This window comes from Coffea arabica, chromosome 4e, assembly GCF_036785885.1.
Source record: "Coffea arabica cultivar ET-39 chromosome 4e, Coffea Arabica ET-39 HiFi, whole genome shotgun sequence".
Lineage (NCBI taxonomy): Eukaryota > Viridiplantae > Streptophyta > Magnoliopsida > Gentianales > Rubiaceae > Coffea > Coffea arabica.
The window spans coordinates 5,257,436-5,277,212 of NC_092317.1; the positions used below are offsets into that span (position 1 = coordinate 5,257,436).

General features: G+C 37.1%; 3 protein-coding genes, 1 long non-coding RNA gene and 1 other non-coding gene across 6 annotated transcripts; 2 read left to right on the forward strand and 3 right to left on the reverse strand.

Annotated features, from left to right (window-relative positions):
- The first annotated feature begins 1,359 nt into the window (after nucleotides 1-1,359).
- Nucleotides 1,360-5,168, forward strand: LOC113741193 (uncharacterized). The gene is made up of 4 exons (XM_027268678.2): nucleotides 1,360-1,684; nucleotides 2,327-2,725; nucleotides 3,912-4,323; nucleotides 4,633-5,168. The coding sequence occupies exons 1-4, from the start codon at nucleotides 1,450-1,452 to the stop codon at nucleotides 4,832-4,834; spliced, it is 1,248 nt and encodes a 415-aa protein (XP_027124479.2). The 5' UTR covers nucleotides 1,360-1,449; the 3' UTR covers nucleotides 4,835-5,168.
- An 838-nt stretch (nucleotides 5,169-6,006) lies between these two features.
- Nucleotides 6,007-8,374, reverse strand: LOC140005962 (uncharacterized). The gene is made up of 2 exons (XR_011813501.1): nucleotides 6,934-8,374; nucleotides 6,007-6,574 (listed from the first exon to the last, which is right to left on the reverse strand). It is a non-coding gene; the product is annotated as an uncharacterized lncRNA (long non-coding RNA).
- Nucleotides 6,891-6,971, reverse strand: TRNAL-CAG (transfer RNA leucine (anticodon CAG)). Its single transcript has one exon. It is a non-coding gene; the product is annotated as a tRNA-Leu (tRNA).
- A 1,089-nt stretch (nucleotides 8,375-9,463) lies between the features above and the next one.
- Nucleotides 9,464-11,157, reverse strand: LOC113741867 (reticulon-like protein B9). The gene is made up of 5 exons (XM_027269513.2): nucleotides 10,858-11,157; nucleotides 10,481-10,661; nucleotides 10,136-10,277; nucleotides 9,976-10,045; nucleotides 9,464-9,892 (listed from the first exon to the last, which is right to left on the reverse strand). The coding sequence occupies exons 1-5, from the start codon at nucleotides 10,958-10,960 to the stop codon at nucleotides 9,723-9,725; spliced, it is 666 nt and encodes a 221-aa protein (XP_027125314.1). The 5' UTR covers nucleotides 10,961-11,157; the 3' UTR covers nucleotides 9,464-9,722.
- A 2,626-nt stretch (nucleotides 11,158-13,783) lies between these two features.
- LOC113740560 (L-Ala-D/L-amino acid epimerase-like) lies at nucleotides 13,784-18,450 on the forward strand. 2 transcript variants are annotated; one of them, XM_027268106.2, is made up of 7 exons: nucleotides 13,784-14,397; nucleotides 15,491-15,601; nucleotides 15,783-15,999; nucleotides 16,236-16,569; nucleotides 16,867-16,928; nucleotides 17,057-17,129; nucleotides 18,046-18,450. In XM_027268106.2, coding segments are annotated over exons 1-7 (1,299 nt in total). In that variant the 5' UTR covers nucleotides 13,784-13,896; the 3' UTR covers nucleotides 18,047-18,450. The 2 variants fall into 2 exon arrangements, with proteins under 2 accessions (XP_027123907.1, XP_071903455.1); XM_072047354.1 differs by lacking the exon at nucleotides 18,046-18,450 and having other exon boundaries at nucleotides 13,786-14,397; nucleotides 17,057-17,133.
- Nucleotides 18,451-19,777: the final 1,327 nt, after the last annotated feature.

The following is a 19,777-nucleotide window of genomic DNA, read 5'->3' on the forward strand; positions in this document are numbered from 1 at the left end:
CAATTACACCTTATATTTCTCCTCCAATTGATCATGGAATTTCAAAGTACTAATGCGGTCGGAGATTTCCCCTTTTTCCAGGATGAATTTTAACACATTAATAGTGGAAAACATTCTCCCCAATACCTCGCGTTCTTCTTTTCCAATATTGAGATCACTAGCATTACCACTTTGCTGCTCCGCTCAGTATCAATAATCTATGGGACGCACTTGGTTATCCGTCTTGTAGTTTGTACGACTATCCACAACTCATTTTCTTTTTTTCTTTCTTTTTTTTTTTTTAAATAAAAATTAGGGGAGGATGGGATTTTAGAAACGGAGAAGGGATTAGAGTTATGAAGTTAAGATCTTTTACGTTTAAAATTTTAACTTTAGCTACTAGATTAAACCTTTCTCATCGGCACAACGCGACCAAAAGAAAAAAGAAGCAGTAGCATCTATTAATCTATTTTTCTTCCTCATTTATAACTAGTTATATCATTATATGATCAATAAACTAAATATTATTGTTAATTTCCAAAAAAGGATTTCGAGAAAGGAAGTATGCATATGATTTTCAAGTTAAAGGTCAAGAAACCACATAAAGTAAAACCTCTATAAATTAATAACTTTGAACCCTATGAACTCTATTAATTTAAAGAGGTATTAATTAATCAATAAATCAATGATTTATTAAGTGTACTTATAATTCAAAGAAACACTCATTTAAAATGGATCTAAATTACCTATTGAATTATATGGGGTGAAAATGATAAAAGTTCGGAGATCTTAAGTTTAGAAGAAATTATTGCTAGCATCATTGAAAATCTTGCTAATAATGAAGTTGAGGGTGATACAAAAACTTTGGAGTTTGTTACATACTCAAAGCATCAATAATTTTTCATAATTTCTTATTGCAATATGAGATTTTAAGAAAATATAATATGTAATTTTAGTGAATTATTAATTTATGATATGAATGGAACCAAAGGATTATATAAAGTTTTAAAAAATATTATCTTATTATTTTATTAAAAATATTAATTTAGCTTAGTAGGTTAAGTCGAGACTAGAAAAAATTATTATTTAATAGAAGTTATTAATTTAGAGAGGTTTTGCTGTACTTTTACACTGAGATGTTTTCTTTTTTCCGCAAAAACAAAAATTAGTTAGGCGCGACATCAACACCCTACACAATATTTCCCCTCGTTGTATTAAACTAAATAGACAATTTATTTCCCCTCATTGTATTAAAGATTTTCCCAAATTCACTCCTTCTTTCGCCACTAAGAGGGATTTTTAAAAAAATAAAAAATAATTATTGCCTCCCACTCCCATATTTCCGCTACTAAACGACATCGTCCTTCACTTTCCCGTTCACTATGCTCCAGTAAACAGGAAGCCACTGGTTCACTAACAACCGGAGCTGGGTAATTTCTGGAACTAAAACCCTGAAAAAACCCAAGAAAGATGCGGAGAGCTTTATCTCTCTGTCTTCGCAATCTCCACCAATCTCCCCACCTCAAACTATACCCTAACAATCTGAACCACCCCAAAAAGCTCAGATTTTTCTCTTCTTCCTCAGAAACTGGAAATGATTCCTCTAACCAAACGACCCCTGATCCGAACCCAACCCCACAACCCGAAACCAAGTTGGACCAACCCGAAGAGAAAGAGCTCGCGGTTGAAGATGTCGATAACAAAGGTATATAACGTAGGAATTCAGGATGAAATGTTTAGTCTTTATTATTAAAATTCTTCATAGTTTTTGTCTGCTTTCTGTTTTTAATTGGGATTTTAATGATGCCATGGGTAAAAAGGAAAAAAGATGGGACTTTTATTTGGCTGTGGAGTTATCTTGTCAATTAAGTAGCTGCTTTAAGCGTAATTATTCAAAGTTATTACATTTAGAATTTCAACGGCTTGGTTTGCTAGTTGGGTTTTACTTTGGTTGTGAACTTGTGAACGTTAGAAAATGTAGTGAGATTGGAATTTTCGAATATACATATTTGGGTTATATCTGGGTAAATTACATTTCTCTGGTTAAACTTTTGTTTATAATATGTACTTATTACTGATTTAGAAGGGGAGGGTTGGGGACTGAAGAAATAACTAGGGAGGGGAATAGGGTTGGTGAGAATAATGGATATTGCTTTTCTTCTGCTTTGCTATGTTGTTAGGTTTTTCAGAAAGAAGCTTGTTTAACATGCTTGTCGATTGTTTGAGTAGATTGATTAACATGCCTGTTAAGTAGTTAATTATTCCGAAGTTTTAGTATGCTAATTGAAACCTACTGTGATCTCATGTTCTATTTAATGATGATTCATCTTGTTTTCTCTGGTTTCAGAGCTGAAGCTGCGGATAGATGATTATTTCCAGAAAGGGAATGAAGAGGCACTGCCATCGATCTTTGAAGCGATCTTACAGAGGAGGTTGACTGGGAAGCATGAGGAAACAGATGATGAAGTGATGAGTGAATTAGAAATGCAACCACTTGATGACGTAAAGGACCAAGATTTTGAATCAGATTTTGAGGAGGTCTATGAGACTGATGAGGAGATTGAAGACTTGTACAATGCAAGGGATATTGTGACAAAGAGGATGGTTCAAGATGAGTATTTCAATATGGATGACAGGAAATGGGATGACATGGTTAGAGAGGCAACTGAGAAGGGTTATCTCAAGGATACAAAGGAGTGTGAGGAGATACTAGAGGATATGCTTAACTGGGACAAGCTTCTACCAGGTAGAACTCTCAATGTCCCACAGATTCTCTTTCAATGCAGATTTTAAGGTTTGATTTGACTGTTTAATTGATGCTCATGGAGCTTGAACGCTAGTCCTCCTTGTTTTCTATTTAGTTATTTTTGTTTTTAAAACTTTTTTATGTGACATTTACTTCTTTGTTTCTTTTATGCATGACAATAAACTCTTCTGATTCGCTCTAAGTTAATGTGGCTCGCTGAACTTGGTGTTTAAGATGCTTGGTTTGGCTGTCGAGTTCGTTCTACCAATTTTCATTCTGCTTGGTCAGATCCTGGGCCCTATCTTTTAAGATTATTTATTCTGCTTCAGAGAGTTGTGTTCTACTCCTGTCAAGATCCCTTTTGGGTCTTAGATGATTAAAAATTTGCATTTACATAGAGAAGAACCTTTTTAAGCAGAAGAAGAATACAATGAGAATTTGAATGGTCTTTGTGGTTTGGAGTGGAGTCAATAGGCAATTTCTGAAAAAAAGAGGCTAGCTGACTCCTGAGATCAGATTGAATTAGATAAACAGAGTGAGGTATGGCTGCTGTCTATCTGGACAAATGTGGATTGAAGGTGGAAACAGATTTTACCCAAAGTGCCTACACTTAACCTGGGAAATTGTCATGGAAAGTGTACCATTTGCAAGGAGGCTTGTAGAAACCTTCTAGGGCTTCGGTGAGCATGATCATGTGCTTCTATGCCAGTGTAAAACCTCTCCACGACATCTTCTATTTCATCAAAGGAGGTGGATATTGCTGTTGCATGTGGAGTAAAAATTGTTTTTGCTCAGGCAGTGCTTCAATCTAGGATTACCATGTTCTGCTGTTAGTTTTCCCTTTTTTTTTTTTTTTTTTTTGGTATCATGCTATTATTCAGGGGACTTGTAAGTTTCATCAGTCTATATAATGTTCTTTTCTTTGATCCATTTGCTTGTGATGGTTGGATTCTAATTAGTTGTCATCATATATGGATTTGGGTCTTTAGTTATGTTGCAAATTGGGAGCACTATTACTCAGTCTGAAGCTTAGTAGGGAAATCGAGAGTACCGGAAACTTATGTTTTATGTTCTATAAACCTATTCAACAAATTTATTATGCGTGCGTTCGAAGTAGATGTTGTTTATAAATTTGTGCTGTCCATATTATATTTAGTCATGTTTTTCTTTTCGTATTGACCCTCAGACGAGATTAAGCAGAAGGTGGAAAAGAAATTTTATGAGATAGGAGCTAGGGTTGAAAATGGTGAACTTGAAGTTGAAGAAGGTTATGCTCTGTTCAAGGAGTACGAGGACCAGATGGTCATGGAATGTGCTAAACTAATGGAGGCAGAGGCTCCACAGTTTGATGACAGTACTGTGCCTGATAAGAAGAAGGATTTGGATGATCCACCTGGTGAGGGTCCGATTCTTAGGTGGCAAACACGTGTGGTCTTCGCTCCAGGGGGTGATGCATGGCACCCAAAAAATCGCAAAGTGAAATTGGCTGTTACTGTGAAAGAGCTTGGGCTGTCAAAGCATCAGTTCCGCCGTCTCAGAGAACTGGTTGGAAAGCGGTACCATCCAGGCAAAGATGAGCTCACTATAACCAGTGAGAGGTAAGTCATCCGTGCAAGTTGCTGTTCACCTTATCAACGTAAATGTTTGCACTTATTATAAATTTGTGCAGAACTTTGTTCCGTTCAGATGAAGAGTATGGCTTTGCATCTGGTCTTTAGGTTCTTGCAATACTATTCAGAATCATATGCTATTCAGATTTTGATTTTGGTGTAATTTGACTCTGTATCTACTAATAGTCATGACCTTGTGTCTAGTGGCTAGGTTCTGCATACAGATTATTAGTGCAATACTATTTCTCCCTTGCTTGCCTTTTTAAGAATAACACTCTCTTACATTCTGTTCATCAGGTTTGAGCATCGGGAAGAGAACAGAAAGGATTGTCTCAGGACACTGCTTTCTTTAATTGAGGAGGCTGGGAAGGCAAACAAGCTGGTAGACGATGCTCGAACTTCATATTTGAAGGAGAGACTTAGATCTAATCCACATTTCATGGGGAGGTTAAACGCGAAGATTACGAGAAAAGGGGAATTGAGCCTATCATCTGCATGAAACAGATTGTCTCGACAATGCACTGGCTTTGAAGTTTCAAGTTAAAGATGGACAATGGCTTCTGCTCCTAGTCTTTGCATTACTTATGTGGGAAGTTTTTGAACAGGAATTTTCGAGCATTGTCTCTTTTTGTTAGCTATTTTTTCAGCCCCTCGTGGCTAATTTGTTTGGAAGAAGACTGAAGGGAGACTTGGTCCCTAACGTGCCTGTTGAAGTGAAGTTGTCCTGGGGAGCAGGGACGGGTTTTTTCCAATTGTACAGTAATGTACTGTCCTGAGAATGTCAATTGGGCCTGGTTCCGTTCAATAAAGATGAAGAGCCCATAAAGTATAAATACGGAGTTTTAATTCTTCCAAAAAAAAAAAAAGGGTAATGAACAAATAAAAAAGAGAAAAAGAGATTAGAAAAGTGTGCAAGTTATATAACAGATAAAAGTTTATTTTCAAATTTAAGCTTTATTAAAATTCTTTATAATTTTGTTGTCTGGCTTCTGTTTTTCATTTGGATTTTAATGATGCCATGGGTAAAAAACAAAAACGGAGACTTTTATTTGGCTTTTGTTTTTCAATTGGGAGTTTTTTGTGTTTGGGGGGGGGGGGGGGGTGGGTTTACTTTTGGTTGTAAACTTGTGAATGTTAGAAAATGTAGTGAGATTGGAATTTTAGAACATGCATATTTGGATTGTCTCTGCGTAAAATACATTTCTCCAGTTAAACTTCAGGCCGTGTGGGAGTGGCTATCAAAAGACCTGGATATAACTTCAGGCCTTGAACAATTGTGCCTGATACAGAATACGAATTTCTCTTGGTAGTAGGATTATGGGCCTAAGGTAAGGGCTACCTGCACGGAATATCTTTATCACCATGGAACCTGACATGCGGACGGCAAAAAGATATTCCACCTTGAAACTAAAGGAATGAAAAGGCAGAGAGAAAGAACAAAGATGACCATAAAGTTTGAAGCGTAAAATGTGTTGTTATGATCCTATTTCGATCATGATAGCATTAACACCAAGATATGAGTGATTATGTAGGGAGAACTTCTGAAGGGTTTGATGACATTTGTTAACTTTCAAGCTTTTATCACCCAAAAAAAAAGGAGAAAGAAAACAGAAAAGTGATCAGCTATCAAATATGAACCTAACTTTTGAGGTTAATTATATGCATGTGATGTGGCCTGAAAGAGTGGTCTTTCTCCCGACACTAATTTAGCATAAGGAATGTCAAGGAAATATTCTCTCTTCATGCTGAAGGAATAAAAGCAAGAAAAAGAGAGAAAAAGCAAGTATGATTGAGGGTACAATTTTGAACTATATAATTAATGACATATTCATGCCTTGGTTGCTCAGGAGATAAGCTGCTGCAGTGCCTCTTGGGAGTCTGCAAATGGCTCAAAGGGGTCCAAATTCTTGCTCTTCTTCTGGGCAGTTTTCCTACGCCAGTCTTGCTACTACCACTTCTTCCTCTCCTTTCAAGGACACAACGTCTTGCTGGTATAAGGTGGGGGAGTGCGTATGTAGCATGTGCCTGTTCAGCGTATGCTGTCCATTGTCTACGGTTTGGTGTTGTGTCAAGATGCCTTGCAAGATTGGGTGGAGTTTGGCACAGCAAGCTAAGAAGGGAGCTTCTTGTTGTTTTGGATCACAAAGGAGGATGCATGCATCATATTCATCATTCTCAGATATGGATTCTGATGATTACATGCCTAAGGGGAATGATTCTTGCAAGGACATTATACCTCCTGCCAAGAAGAGGTGGAAATTATGCTCTTGATCCTAAACTTAGCATCCTTGTTCTTGTTAACAAGTAGTTCTTTGTTTTTCTTGATTTTTTTTCTTTTTTTTTTTGGGGTTTTGAAACTTATTCCTATTACGGTATTACCAAAAAGAAAGCTTGCTGCTGTTGATGGGAAAAATTCATTTCTTTGATTTCAAGTTTTCTTCCCAGGTTTCATTAGGAAAGGAAAGGGTAGGGAACGGCATCATTTTTACTTGCAATCCCTTGCTAGGGATTTTAGTAGTTTAGCATCAGCGTGTGCGTAGATAAAAAGTTTTGGATGTCAAGAATGGGATTCGAACCCATGCCCTTTCGGACCAGTACCTGAAACTGGCGCCTTAGACCAACTCGGCCATCTTGACTTGATGTTTAGGGATGCCTCGTGTCTTTATTTCTGCCCTTCCTCGCCCGATTGCATCATCTCAAAAGCGGGAATGCGGACAAAATGGAAGTTGGAATCTGATGTTGGCCCACTTTGGACGTAGGTTGGTATATCATTCGTGTCCACCCAAAGAAACTGTATATACATTTCTTGGCTAGAACTTGAAGTAGCAGTAATTTAGGCAGCTTAGCTTAGTCTCTCATTCACGGCTCGGGATGCTCTTTTTTTTTCTTTCTTTCTTTCTTGATGAGAAGGAAAAGAATCACCAATCTTCTGTAACAAGAAGAAAAGAGGGCTCAAAAACTATCTTCTTGACATCTCATTAGGTTGGTTGCTATAATAAGTCCACTTTAGAAACAGCTTTACCACAATTCCTTCTCCATCAGTTCTTTTCTCGTAGAATATATTGGTGTCAGCAAACATTGGCATACCAACTACAAATTACAATCCCAATAAATGGTTTCATTATTAAATCATGAACTCATGGCGGCAACAGAGCAGAAACTCCCATGGCGAAAATAATATTTGACGTGATTTTTTAAGGAGGAGACTTATTCAGTGCTGCAGTTTGTCTGCACAAGGAATGGTTACTTACATCTAGGATACATCATGGAGACACTGGACATGATTTTTACTCCCAAGAATCACTGCATAAAGTGGACATCAAGACTAAATAGAAGAAAGAAGTAAAGAGAAGAAACATGAAAGGTGTCACTCATGACTGTGAAGTGACATGGTCTAGTCCTCTTGGGTTGACAAAATGACGATGATCGTAGTAGGTTAAGGTGGGGTGAGTGAATCAGTAGAACTATCCTAACCACTGCTGCTGGTCAAGTTTGGGAGATGCTGATGATCAATAGAGGGCGAAGTCAGGCACCGCAGGCTGCACCACACGCAGTAGCACATCCACTAGTAGGAGCACCAACATAAACACTTGATTCTGCAGCATCATCTTTGTTTCTTGGTACAGCACCATCAGCACAAGAGAAGACTATGATTGAGATGAGAACAATGGTGGTAAGAGATAGCCACAAGACAACAAAAACATTACCACCAAAACCATTTTCTCCTCCTCTATCTATCAATTCTTTCCATTCCCTTGCCATTTCTTTATATTTAACTCTCCTTTTTGTGAATATCTCCTTGTATTGTGAAGAGTTGACAAGAATATATAGCCTTTTATAGTTGCTCGAAGAGTCAATTTAACTGTTCTCTAACGACCTTTCCTTCTTGCTAAACGGTTATTATAGATTTATAATCATTGTCTACTCAGACCTTCACGCAAGCAATGGGTCTTCCAAATGTGGGCATTGAGCCTGTGGGTCAATACCACCACTATAAATGAAGTTTCTGTTCGTTGGCACTCCTGGTTCCACTCTTCCTTGTCACTGTGGATAATGTGCAAGAAAAGTAGCAATCTACGACCGTTGTAAAACACTTTTACATGATGAAAGTTAAACAAGGATCACGTTTCTTGAGAGAAATGTGTGATTGGCATCTGGCACTAGCAAGGTTCAATAATTTGAACCTTTTCTCCCCATCACACAATTTGTTTAACTTTATTACCGACTTTAACATGGGTAGGTTTGATTCAGTGTTGGTTGATCTTATCCATAATGAGTGCCTATATAGCCTGCAGACATTTGATTCAGTGCCCTCCTCTAGTCATCTTAAAGTTGGCATCTTTGTAATAATGGGATATTTGTAACAGTAGCAGAAACAGTTCCATGTGTCACCAATTCCGTTGCTTTTAGGCAGGAAATCTTTGGAAGCTAGAACTTGCAGTCTCTTCTGTCTTTGTTTCTTCTTGCCCTTTCTGAATTTATCTCAAATAGTTATATAAAGATCTGACCTTACTTCTACATTTGTATAAAGCTATGTTTCATTCCTGTTGGCACAATAGAGACCTACAGTTACCAGAAATTTTGGTTACTGATAAGCTTAGAATACTCAAATAATAACAGTTACATAAGCGCCGTTTGAGCTTTTCAGAGGGAAATGGATGGTCTATGTACCTCGTAACTTCTTTGATGAAATGGACAAATCCAGAAAAACCTAGTAAAAGATTTTCTTTGTGGCTGTCTTATTCAAAGTGATGGGGATGTGTAGCATATCAGCTGTGATTTTCTTTTTATGGTGATGACTGTACACCCCACAAGGTAGTAAAAACAAAATGCGAAATCGAATTAAGTATGCGACAACTACCATGCAAATGACCTGTATCACTGAGTGGTGGTTTATTCTAGCATTTGCATTCTGGAATAGCCAGATTTCCCCCTTTTGCTAATCATGGAGATCTTGTGAACATGTCTTCTTTTTGGATAGATCCAGTTGAAAGCTAACAATCTTCATATAGAACGTAAAATTTTATGAAGCAATTTTCTCAGACTTTATTTGTTTGTATTGCATCACCTCTTGAAAATTGCACCAGGTCTTAATTCATCAAACATTACGCAAAATCTTCTATGCCAATTTGAAAAGATATTTTCTTGCACCCTTTTGTGAATTGATAAACATTCTATCTTCTGCAACTAAAAGCCTTATAACACAGTAATACTTATGGTTTTGGCATGCTTGTATTGCATGTCATTATATTGTATGTTGGTCCGTCTCAGCAAATAACTTTCATGGACGCAATACATAAACCAATTATGTACACTTCGCTTTGTGGTGATGTGGAACTCCAATTGGAGAACAGTTGGAAAATTCACTCAAATTGTGTCTTCCCATACTAGGTCTCCTTTTTCTCCTTCACTGGTCCTCTAGGTATTTTTGCAAGAACATCAGCTTCAACTTTCCTATATGTGCTCCTCATCTGTTTGTACAGTTTACCAGCAAGATTATCTGCTTCTTCCTCGTATTGCTCGTAGAGGAATGGTAGGGTTTCCGCACAGAGTATGCCTGGTTGAAATCATTGAAAATTCATGACAAAATCAGCTCAATGATCATCACTCAAAAAATGGAGGGTGGAGGAACTTTCTTACTGAAAAACAGGAGGTTCAAGGTGCTTATATAATTCCCTATTACTCCGAGGATCCAGAGAGAAATCAATCCCTGGAAATTAACAAAAAGTGAGGAAGCAGTCATAATTTTTTGCAAGTTCTTGTCTGATGGAGCATCAGAATTATTCATTTCTTCACTTACCAGAAAGAAGAGCTTTGGTTCATTTCCACAGGCTACACGAAGAAGTTCGGATAAAATCTGGTTAAATTTTGAGTGGAAGGTTGAAGCAACTTCTGTAAATGTGGACTCTTTCAATACGGTTTTGGGAATGTTTGGAGGAGTCCTGAAGAAAGATAACCCCAAAGTTAAGTTTCATCCAACAATCCAGATGCAAAAAAAAAAATATATATATATATGATGAAGTAAATTATTTCTGGCAAATTACCCCTTGTGTTTACTCTATTCAATTCCATGAACTTTCATACTTCAAATGCGAATGTAGAATAAAGAGGTGGTAACACGCATAATATCAAGTAAAGAAGTTACCATTGGAAGAAGTTTGCCGCTGTAGACCAAATGAACAATGCTAACATTGAAGTGATCAAGACATGGCAGAGCAGAGTTATGAAGTTGTATTCAACAACCTCAAACAGATACCACACAACTGCAACTCCAGCTAGAACGGCACCTGCAACTCTTTTCTTCCTCCATAACAACAAATCAGCAGCTGCAAACTCAAATCATCATGACCCTTTCATCAATCAAATGCAGAAAAAAGAAGGATTAAACTAAAACCATAGGATATGTATATTTGGCTAGTGTCCATGAATTTTGAGCTAACTGAGTGGAGTTAGCATCCAATGTGCGAAAATAGTACATATTTTCTCGTACCAGCAAGTTCAATGTGCTTGGATTCATAATACCTTTGCCACCTCCTAGAGCATCATGAATTGACCTTTGGCCACGGCCAAATAGCTTCACCTTTGTTGCTGTTCCATTGTCAGAAGCACGCAGACGAGAAGCCATGTTAAGAACGGGAAGTTATGAACCGAGATGGAATTCATCCCACCAAAAGTTATCAGATTTGAGTTTATAGTAGATTGGCCGGTTCCAAGCTTGTTAACAAAGGAAGTAACAATGCCAGAAGAAAGGGATTTCTTGAGCATGATTTTTGTATTAACTTCACATTCCCGCATTTCACAGATTGGTTATGCTTTTTGGTGTCTGACAAAAGGTAACATACACGTCCTTTCCTTGGTGGCTTCTTGGGTCCAGTTATAGAACATACGAGTGACTTTACTTTGTGATTGTTCTACTGCTTCTCTCCATAAAAAACACTAATCCGATAAATGCCAATCTGCTATAAATTACATTTACAAGTTGATCACAACAGTTAAAGAATCTTCCTTTTCTTTGATTTGATCTATATAGTATCAAAAGAATCAACATTTATAAGGTCAAAAGCTATCAACTTAAAACTGGGAATGTCGATTTGCATCTTGCTAGGATGCAAAGATATAAGAAATGGAACACAGCGAAATACAACAGACACTTCCTAACTCCACAACAATCTTCGCCTTTGAAAAAAAAAAAAAAAAAGCTTCAAAACAGTTTCCACATGGTTGCAATTTTCCTCTGTCAACATAATTATATATTTTTTGCCAGACGGGACGGCATTGACGCATGTGAAGACGTTGGAGTCAAGAAACAAAAGGGAGCGACCCCATCTGATTCAGCAGCCGCTTTGTGCCAAAATAGGGATATTAATCGTCGTTCATTATTCTGCTGAACCACATGATCACAAATTAAGAAAGCAGCCTTAGGAGGAATTTAAGAGACATTAAATGATTACAAATTAAGAAAACAGCCTTGGGAGGAATTTAAGAGACATTAAATGACTACTAACAGCTCCATATAATAATTTCCTAAAGGAAAAAGATTAATCTTCTGATCCTATGTCCACCACACTATGCAAGGTTTATGAACCTCAAATCAAGCTGACGGAGAATCCAAAATCAGAATATACCTAGGCACAACAACAATATTTGCCTAGCGAGCCCTGTTTGGATTGTCATTTTCTGCCAGAAAATTGCGTCGTTTTTCGTGATTACATTTTCCTATTATCTTTTCCCCTCACATACATTAAATCGCTATAATAATTTTTTCATGAAAAATAATGAAAAATGCAATCCAAACGGGGATATAAAATTTTGTGTTATTGACTTGAGAGAGTAACTAGGCTAAGCACATTGTGTGTTTGATTATAAACACAATCACTACAGGTCTAATAGATCATTACCTGGACTAGCAAACTAGCATGCAACTCAAATTCTTGATACCATAACTAGGGGGGAGTGCCCGCGCATTGCGCGGGTGTTTGGTGCCTGTAGGGAACGTGATTTTTTTGTTAAACAAACAATAGTACATTGTGAGAAGAAATAAAATTTAGTACGAAAGATAAACGATATAATCAATCAATTCACATAGAGTTACAATAAAACTGTGTCAAATTGAAGGTTGTTGAAAATGCAGAAAGGCAGAGCAACACTTAAAGCTAACCTTATTTCAGAATCCCCACTGAGAGCTCTTTCTTGCTGTTGCTCCAAACCTATAAGATTATAACCAACCCAGACTAATCGGGGTTAGGCGACGAGAAAAATGCTATCTTGTAGCTAGGCAACGCGATAAGAGTCGCTAATTGTAGTTACTAAGAACACATCGACAAAATTAAGGAAGGAACTGAAAAATTAGAAGGGTGAAATCTAACCTCACGCTGAACCACCAGGAGCAGCTGGGATTGAAGAGCATTCTGAGCTGATTAGTATGAAGTCAGGTAGAATTATCTCAATCCTGAAATGCAAACATGGAGAAATTGATAATTAACCGTTTAGGCATTAACATACCAACGGTTCGGCAATTGAATTAGGTGTAATTAATGACGAAATAATAGATAATTTCAGAGTTGAACTCGGATGGAAGAGGAAACGATGAGGCAAATCATTGTAGACAAAGACGAAAAGGGAAAACTTAACTCCTAAAATTGAAAGAGGATAAACAAACGTTTGTGGCTCATAAATGCAAATTATAAATGATAGAGAAATGATTCCTACCATTGATAGAGAAATCGTTGGCACATTTCCTAAATCCGATTGTCATTCAAACGTTTCAGATAAAGCAACATCTCAAACAGTTATCTGCGGCTGAAAAGGGAAATTATTGGTAGTTAAGGGATATTTCGGTAATTACACCAACACACAAACATATATGGGTTGTACAAAATGCAAAAACGGTTGCACACTAATTACACATTCCATCAATATCCGGATGGCTCATCAATGACAACTTTAAATGTATTAAATGGGGTCATTTCAGTAAACATACCCAAATACATGCTTCCTTAAATTGTATTTAAAACTTTTAAACTAATACACAATATTTCACATTTTCACAAAGCCCCTACCTATGCGGTTAAAATTCAACCTATTCTTTGACCAAAACTCAATCTTATATAGTATAAGGAAATGGAAGTATTTTTACTAAAAATAAAAAAAAAGAAAATATTTTAGTTACATTAGCACGGAAAAAAGAAGCGGAAAAAAAAACAGAAAACGCTTTCTTTATCATGACCTTGGCTGAATAATGGCTGCCTTCCTTTCACTGGCACACTAATGATGGTCTTAAGTTCTGGCCGCCGCCAAAGCAGGACAAAGGGCATCGGAAAAACCAGCACATGCATGATGCAACAAAGAAAGATGAAATTTTTATGCTAAAAAACCTCACCTTTTGAATTAAAAAAAAAAAAGCGCTCCACTATTCAATGCTTCCTGGTCACCTAATACAATACAAGAAATTACAGTATATAACAATGGCAGCTCTTCGCATCAGCTTTTCCCTTTCGGTTTCGGAACCCAATCAAACACTCCCGAATCACCCCAAACCAATCCGAAGTTCCTCTATACCAAATGGGTCCAATTGGGTTTTCTCTATGCTCCCCATGTCAATCCCTCTTCCTCTCTTCTCCCCTGCATGCAAGAATATATAAAGCCCCAAACTTTGCGCCCAATGTCAAGAAATCCGCCCCCAGAATTACAGCTTCTTGCATGGAGACGGTGCAGAAAGGTAAAGGTACAACCTTTGGGTTCAAGAATTTGATGGCAACGTTCACAGTTAATGTTCATAGAGCAGAGGGAAGGCGCCTGAATGTGCCTTTGATTGCCCCTTTTACAATTGCCACATCAAGGCTTGATAAAGTGGAGAATGTGGCAATCAGGATTGAGTTGAGTAATGGGTGTGTGGGGTGGGGTGAGGCTCCAATTCTTCCATTTGTGACGGCAGAAGATCAGCCTACAGCTTTAGCCAAGGCAGAAGAGGCATGCGAGTTTCTGAGGCAGAGTTCTGGGAAAAGTATGTGTTTCATATTGGGGGAGATTGGTCAAATTCTTCCGGGACATCAATTTGCTTCTGTGAGTTACAGTACAGTTTATTTGTTTACCAGTATCATTTTCCTATTGACTCAAAAACAATATCATTTTCCCTGTGGTTGATAGTATTGTACTTTAATGGGCATCTGGGATATCTTGGATACCAAAAATAAAAAGACACACATCTGGGCATTTGATTGACAAAATTGGATACTTGGTGATCATCTTGCTGCATTACTTTTCTTTATTCGATGATTTTTGTCTGTCATGAAATTGTTTTAAAAGGTGCACTATTTGCAAACCAATATATCACACAATCTTTGTAGGAGAAAATGCTGTGTTTTTCTCAGTTAATTTATGGAAGAAAGAAGCATTACCATTTTACTGCCTCAAACATACGTCTCTAAGACATCCTCTGTTGCCAGTTTTCTTGCCAAAAAGTAGATGTGTCGAGAGTCAAACCAAGGATCTCTTAGTCACTTAATTTAGTACTAGGTTTCAGTGAGGTATCAATCTATGCTTTTAGTTTGTGGCTGTCAAGTTCTATGTCATACATGTCACAAGAAGTATCAATTGCCTACTACGGGGCTCCTTCTATTCTGTTTCTCCATTGTTTCCAGTTGCTGGCAAACTGAAAAAAAAATTTCATTTATTTTGTTCACTTTTCAAGTATGACACCATGTTGACTAGTTGAATTTGTTTCCCATTAACTTCAGAATTTCACTTGCTACAGTTTCTAGACCCTTTTCACTGAAAATCAGGAGAGAAAGAAAAAAGTGTAATTGGTGAATATTTCTACTTCAGCAAACGAGACATTATTATATAGAATTTCCTTAAACACATGAAGTTTGTTAAACTCGAACTAGTAACTAACCTCATGACAAGCCAAACCAAAAGCTGTCTAAGCCCTTGGAATTACTCAACAGTTTTCACTTCCTTGAAATCCCTAAATGCCTATTGCCACAACCTTTTCTACATTAGGTCCATCTACAAAAATTGCTTGTAAAACACCTCTAGTCTACAATAACATGCAGAAACATTCAATTGGCATAAAATGCAACAAAAAAAATCCTTTCAATCATTTAGTGTTCTGAATGGTTTTGTGGTACTCACCCGGTTACATTTGTCACTGAAGGTAAGAGCTGGAATTGAGATGGCATTGATTGATGCAGCTGCAACCAGCACTGGAATACCTTTGTGGAGACTGTTCGGTGGAGCTTCAAATACTATTACCACTGATATAACAGTTCAGTTATAATTTTTCTACTACATCAACAGTAATATAATTTATTACTTCTATTAACATCAAATGAATCAGATAGGTTGTAGCTGTCAAATGCATATGCTAGCGAATATTGTGATAATGGAACCAAAAATAAATGTTCTTTGATGTATCAATCTAAGTTATAAGCTTATGATCTTTATAGATTCCAATAGTTTCGGCTGCTGAAGCATCTGAGCTAGCTTCAAAGTATCGTACTCGAGGATTTAAAACATTGAAGCTCAAAGTAGGCAAGAATCAATGTGGAGACATTGAAGTGCTTCAAGCTATCCGCAAGGCCCACCCAGATTGCTTGTTCATCTTAGATGCAAATGAAGGCTACACGTCCAAGGAAGCTATTGAAGTTCTGGAAAAACTACATGGTAAAATGTCGTTCAAAATAAGTTATTGTATCCCCAAATGTGAGGAAACGAATGAAAATCTTCTGTTTTGTAGCTGTTCATTCTTAATTTGAAGGAGAAAATGAAAAGATAGAAAAATATTGTCCGCCTGTTTCTTTGTGTGTGGTTGTAACTACTGTGTATGAGAGTAAAGTACACCCTCAGCCATGCTTTTGTGATTTAAGCATCATAACATGACTATCATTGCCATCATGCAGAAATGGACGTGACTCCTATCCTTTTCGAGCAACCTGTTCATAGAGATGATTGGGAAGGTCTTGGTCAGGTTACAGCCATTGCAACAAACAAATATGGGGTGTCGGTTGCGGCTGATGAAAGCTGTCGGAGTTTAGCTGATGTTCAGAGGATAGTGAAAGAGAAGCTTGCAGATGTGGTTAACATTAAGCTTGCTAAAGTTGGGGTACTCGGTGCTCTAGAAATAATTGAGTTTGCAAGGGCATCTGGATTGGATCTGATGATTGGTGGTATGGTTGAGACTAGACTAGGAATGGGCTTTGCTAGTCATCTTGCTGCTGGCTTTGGGTGTTTCAAGTAAGCACTAATTCTCCTTTCATTTTACCAAGTATCTTGTATATTTTGTGATTATATAAAATTCTCATTGAAAGTGTTCGTTGTTCCAAGACATGCACTTATCAAATCAAATTTCTACATACTTCTCAGAGTACATTTGAGCATGGTGGTATTGCATAACTTCTAGCATTATGGGAACTAAGCTAGGTTTGGTGTTTAGGAGATGGCATATGCAATTTTCAAGGATAAATTATTGATTATAAACTCCATTACTAAAACGATTGTTCGTATGTTCTTGTTCTTGTTTCGATGATGCAGATTCATTGATTTGGATACACCCCTTCTGTTAGCAGAGGATCCAGTTCTTGAGGGTTATGAAGGTATATCAACTCATGAAATTTCTTCCGAGTCCATCTGTATGAAAATGAATTGATATTCTTGTGTGATGCTTGTAGCTTCTGCAGTGACATTTTCCTCTAATTAATAACTTGAACTTTTTCTTGGATAGTGTCTGGGCCAAATTACAAGTTCTCAAATGCTAGAGGTCATGGTGGTTACCTTCATTGGAAAAATGTTGCATGGTGAGTCTGTGACTTTTGATGTTCACGTTGACTTCATTCAGAATTTCAAGATGGATAATCTCTGCATGTACTAACATACTTTCATGTTCATGCACTTGCATCACCTATGATTTTAGATATGCTGTCATCTAAAAAGTGTGAATCAGATTACACATTTTGGTCATGGAGTTGAGGATGGTTCAAGTGGCATAAAAGTTTATAACTATGTCGTTTCCTAATCCTAATAGGAGAAACTGATAGCTTGAGTATCAATGTTTTCTATGCTTTTCTGGTATAAGATCAACCAAAAAGTTAGCTACATAATAAATTATATTGACTTAGAAATAAAACTAATGATAGTCAAAACTTGTTCTGCCTTTTTTAGCTCCTGATGACAGATTAAAATTCCCGCTTCTAATCTGACACAATAACTTTGGATCGGCTAACCACAGAATCTTCATAAAGTGAGTATAAGTATGAAAAGATAATTGGATATCTGTACTAATATTTGAAGTATGGATCAGCATTCTATATATACATTCAATCTGCTGCAGTACCTCTTATTTTTTGCTAATATGGCGTCAATCTAGAAGTTATCAAATTCGATTAGACATTGTGTTGGTGGGAGTCAAGTCAGCTGGGGCAGGGCAAGAGCCCACATTACCTAAATCCGTAAAATTATGATGCAAATTACAAGGAAGATATATGGTAAACCTGTGTGTTGTTTGTTCGTTCATCTGTATAACTTACTTTGTGTTGGATAAGGACAATGATACTCTAAAATTTGCTCTAAATTTTAATACTTCAAATTAAAAATCTCTGAAACGATTAAATTAGTATTGTCCACCTCATAATGTGGTATTTGGCATATTTTCCCTTTTATATTCTTGTATTTCAGCAGCAATAATATAACTAATGAACATTTGATGCTTAGCAGAAAAGTGAACTAGTTTTGCTCTCTCTCTTCTCCTGACTGCCAAAGAGCTGTGCTTCTTTGAGATCCAAATGCTGCCTATTTTCAGAAGGTTAGGGCTGGGACAATCTATTGAGGATGGGTTTTCTTACAAATAACTTGGGGTCCGAGGCAGAGTCCAAATATGAAAGTTTCTGTATGATGATGAGTAATGAACGTGATCTGCAAGTGCAGAAGAATCCCTTTTACATGGATAGATCCAGAGACTATAATACAGTTGGAGCAGCTTTTTGTTCCTGCAGATGTTACTCAAATGCAGAGTACTTTCTGATGCAGTTCTCATTTTACTTCAAATCATGGATGATGCTTTCTAAACTGCCCTGTACAAATTATGATGTCTATGTAAAATTTCTTCTATTAACATCCTCATATAGCATTTCTTTTCTGTTTGACTAGAACGATCTCTATGCTCATCCATTTTGTTTGGTTAATGGTTTAACATAAGAATTTCCTCTTTGTCACCGATAACAGATAAATTACCTGCATAACATGTTTTTTCATCTTTCAATGTAAATCTGATGCAAAGTGATTTTACACAATGTTGAAACTACTTATTCATCAATGGTCATTAAAGGCTGGAGTACAAGAGAAATGGACGTTAGACAATCTTGAGGGAGCTGAATTTACTTCCGTGATAGGTGAAAAAGCTGATGTTTTCAATGAACTAGTTTGTCAGGTGCTGGAGAAAACCAAATCCAAATCATGGGTTCTAATGAGTGCTGTACTTTTTGGTGGCAAGCTTACTAAGGTGCCACCACCCTCCAACCCATGGTGTATCAATTGATTCTTACGGCTGTTTAATTACAATTTACAAAGAGTGCTACACATTTTCTATTCCCCATACCAGCGATGCATATCTCGTTTGGAGAAACAATGGTAAGTTTCAATCATCAGAACAAAAGATTTACAATGGGTAAAACTTCAGCAGAAGTATTTCTGACTAGTCTGGTATATATGTCAGAATAGGAAGAGGCAGGAACGGTTGCAACCGTTCCTATCAGTTCATGGTCAAGATTTGGCTAAAAAAAATTGTAAGGTTCAGAGTTTATCTTGTACCTCATTTTTAACAACACGTGTGAGACCCACAAAATTTTGTTCTAAAATTCCACGTTGTTAAAAGTAAATTATATTATATGCAAACAAAGTTACGCCGTATGCAAAATGCACATAACCTTCGGAAATGGTTGTTTCTGCAACCGTTCCTGCCTCGGGTCCATCAGAATAATACCGCAGACCCAACTTTGTGTTGCTTCTTGTAGGAAGTCTGAGGACACTTGGGTTAATTGTAATGCATCAAAGTCGAATCAGAAGGTTCTTCAAATTTACTTCAAAAAATTTTTTTAAAAAGTTGCTGAAAAAATGCTTCCAATAAAGTCGGTGATTTAATTCTCATATCGACATCTGAACGTGGCACTTGCAATCGCCACACTTTTGCTGCAGAAACCCATCGGCAAGTACCATGCATGTAATTGTGCTTGCAGCTAACGTGTCTAGTGCTCCCATTTTCCAGCCAAACTTAAAATCGTGTAGTTTTCCTTCGTTTTAGTACAACATTTTTACAACTGGTCCTGTACTATGGCAAAGGAGGAGGGGAATAGCAACGGACTCAATTAAAGCATTGAGAATTCGGTGAGAACTAAACTATCTCCGAAAATGTTCCGGAAAATTGGGTGCATTGAGTACAAAAAACCAACGA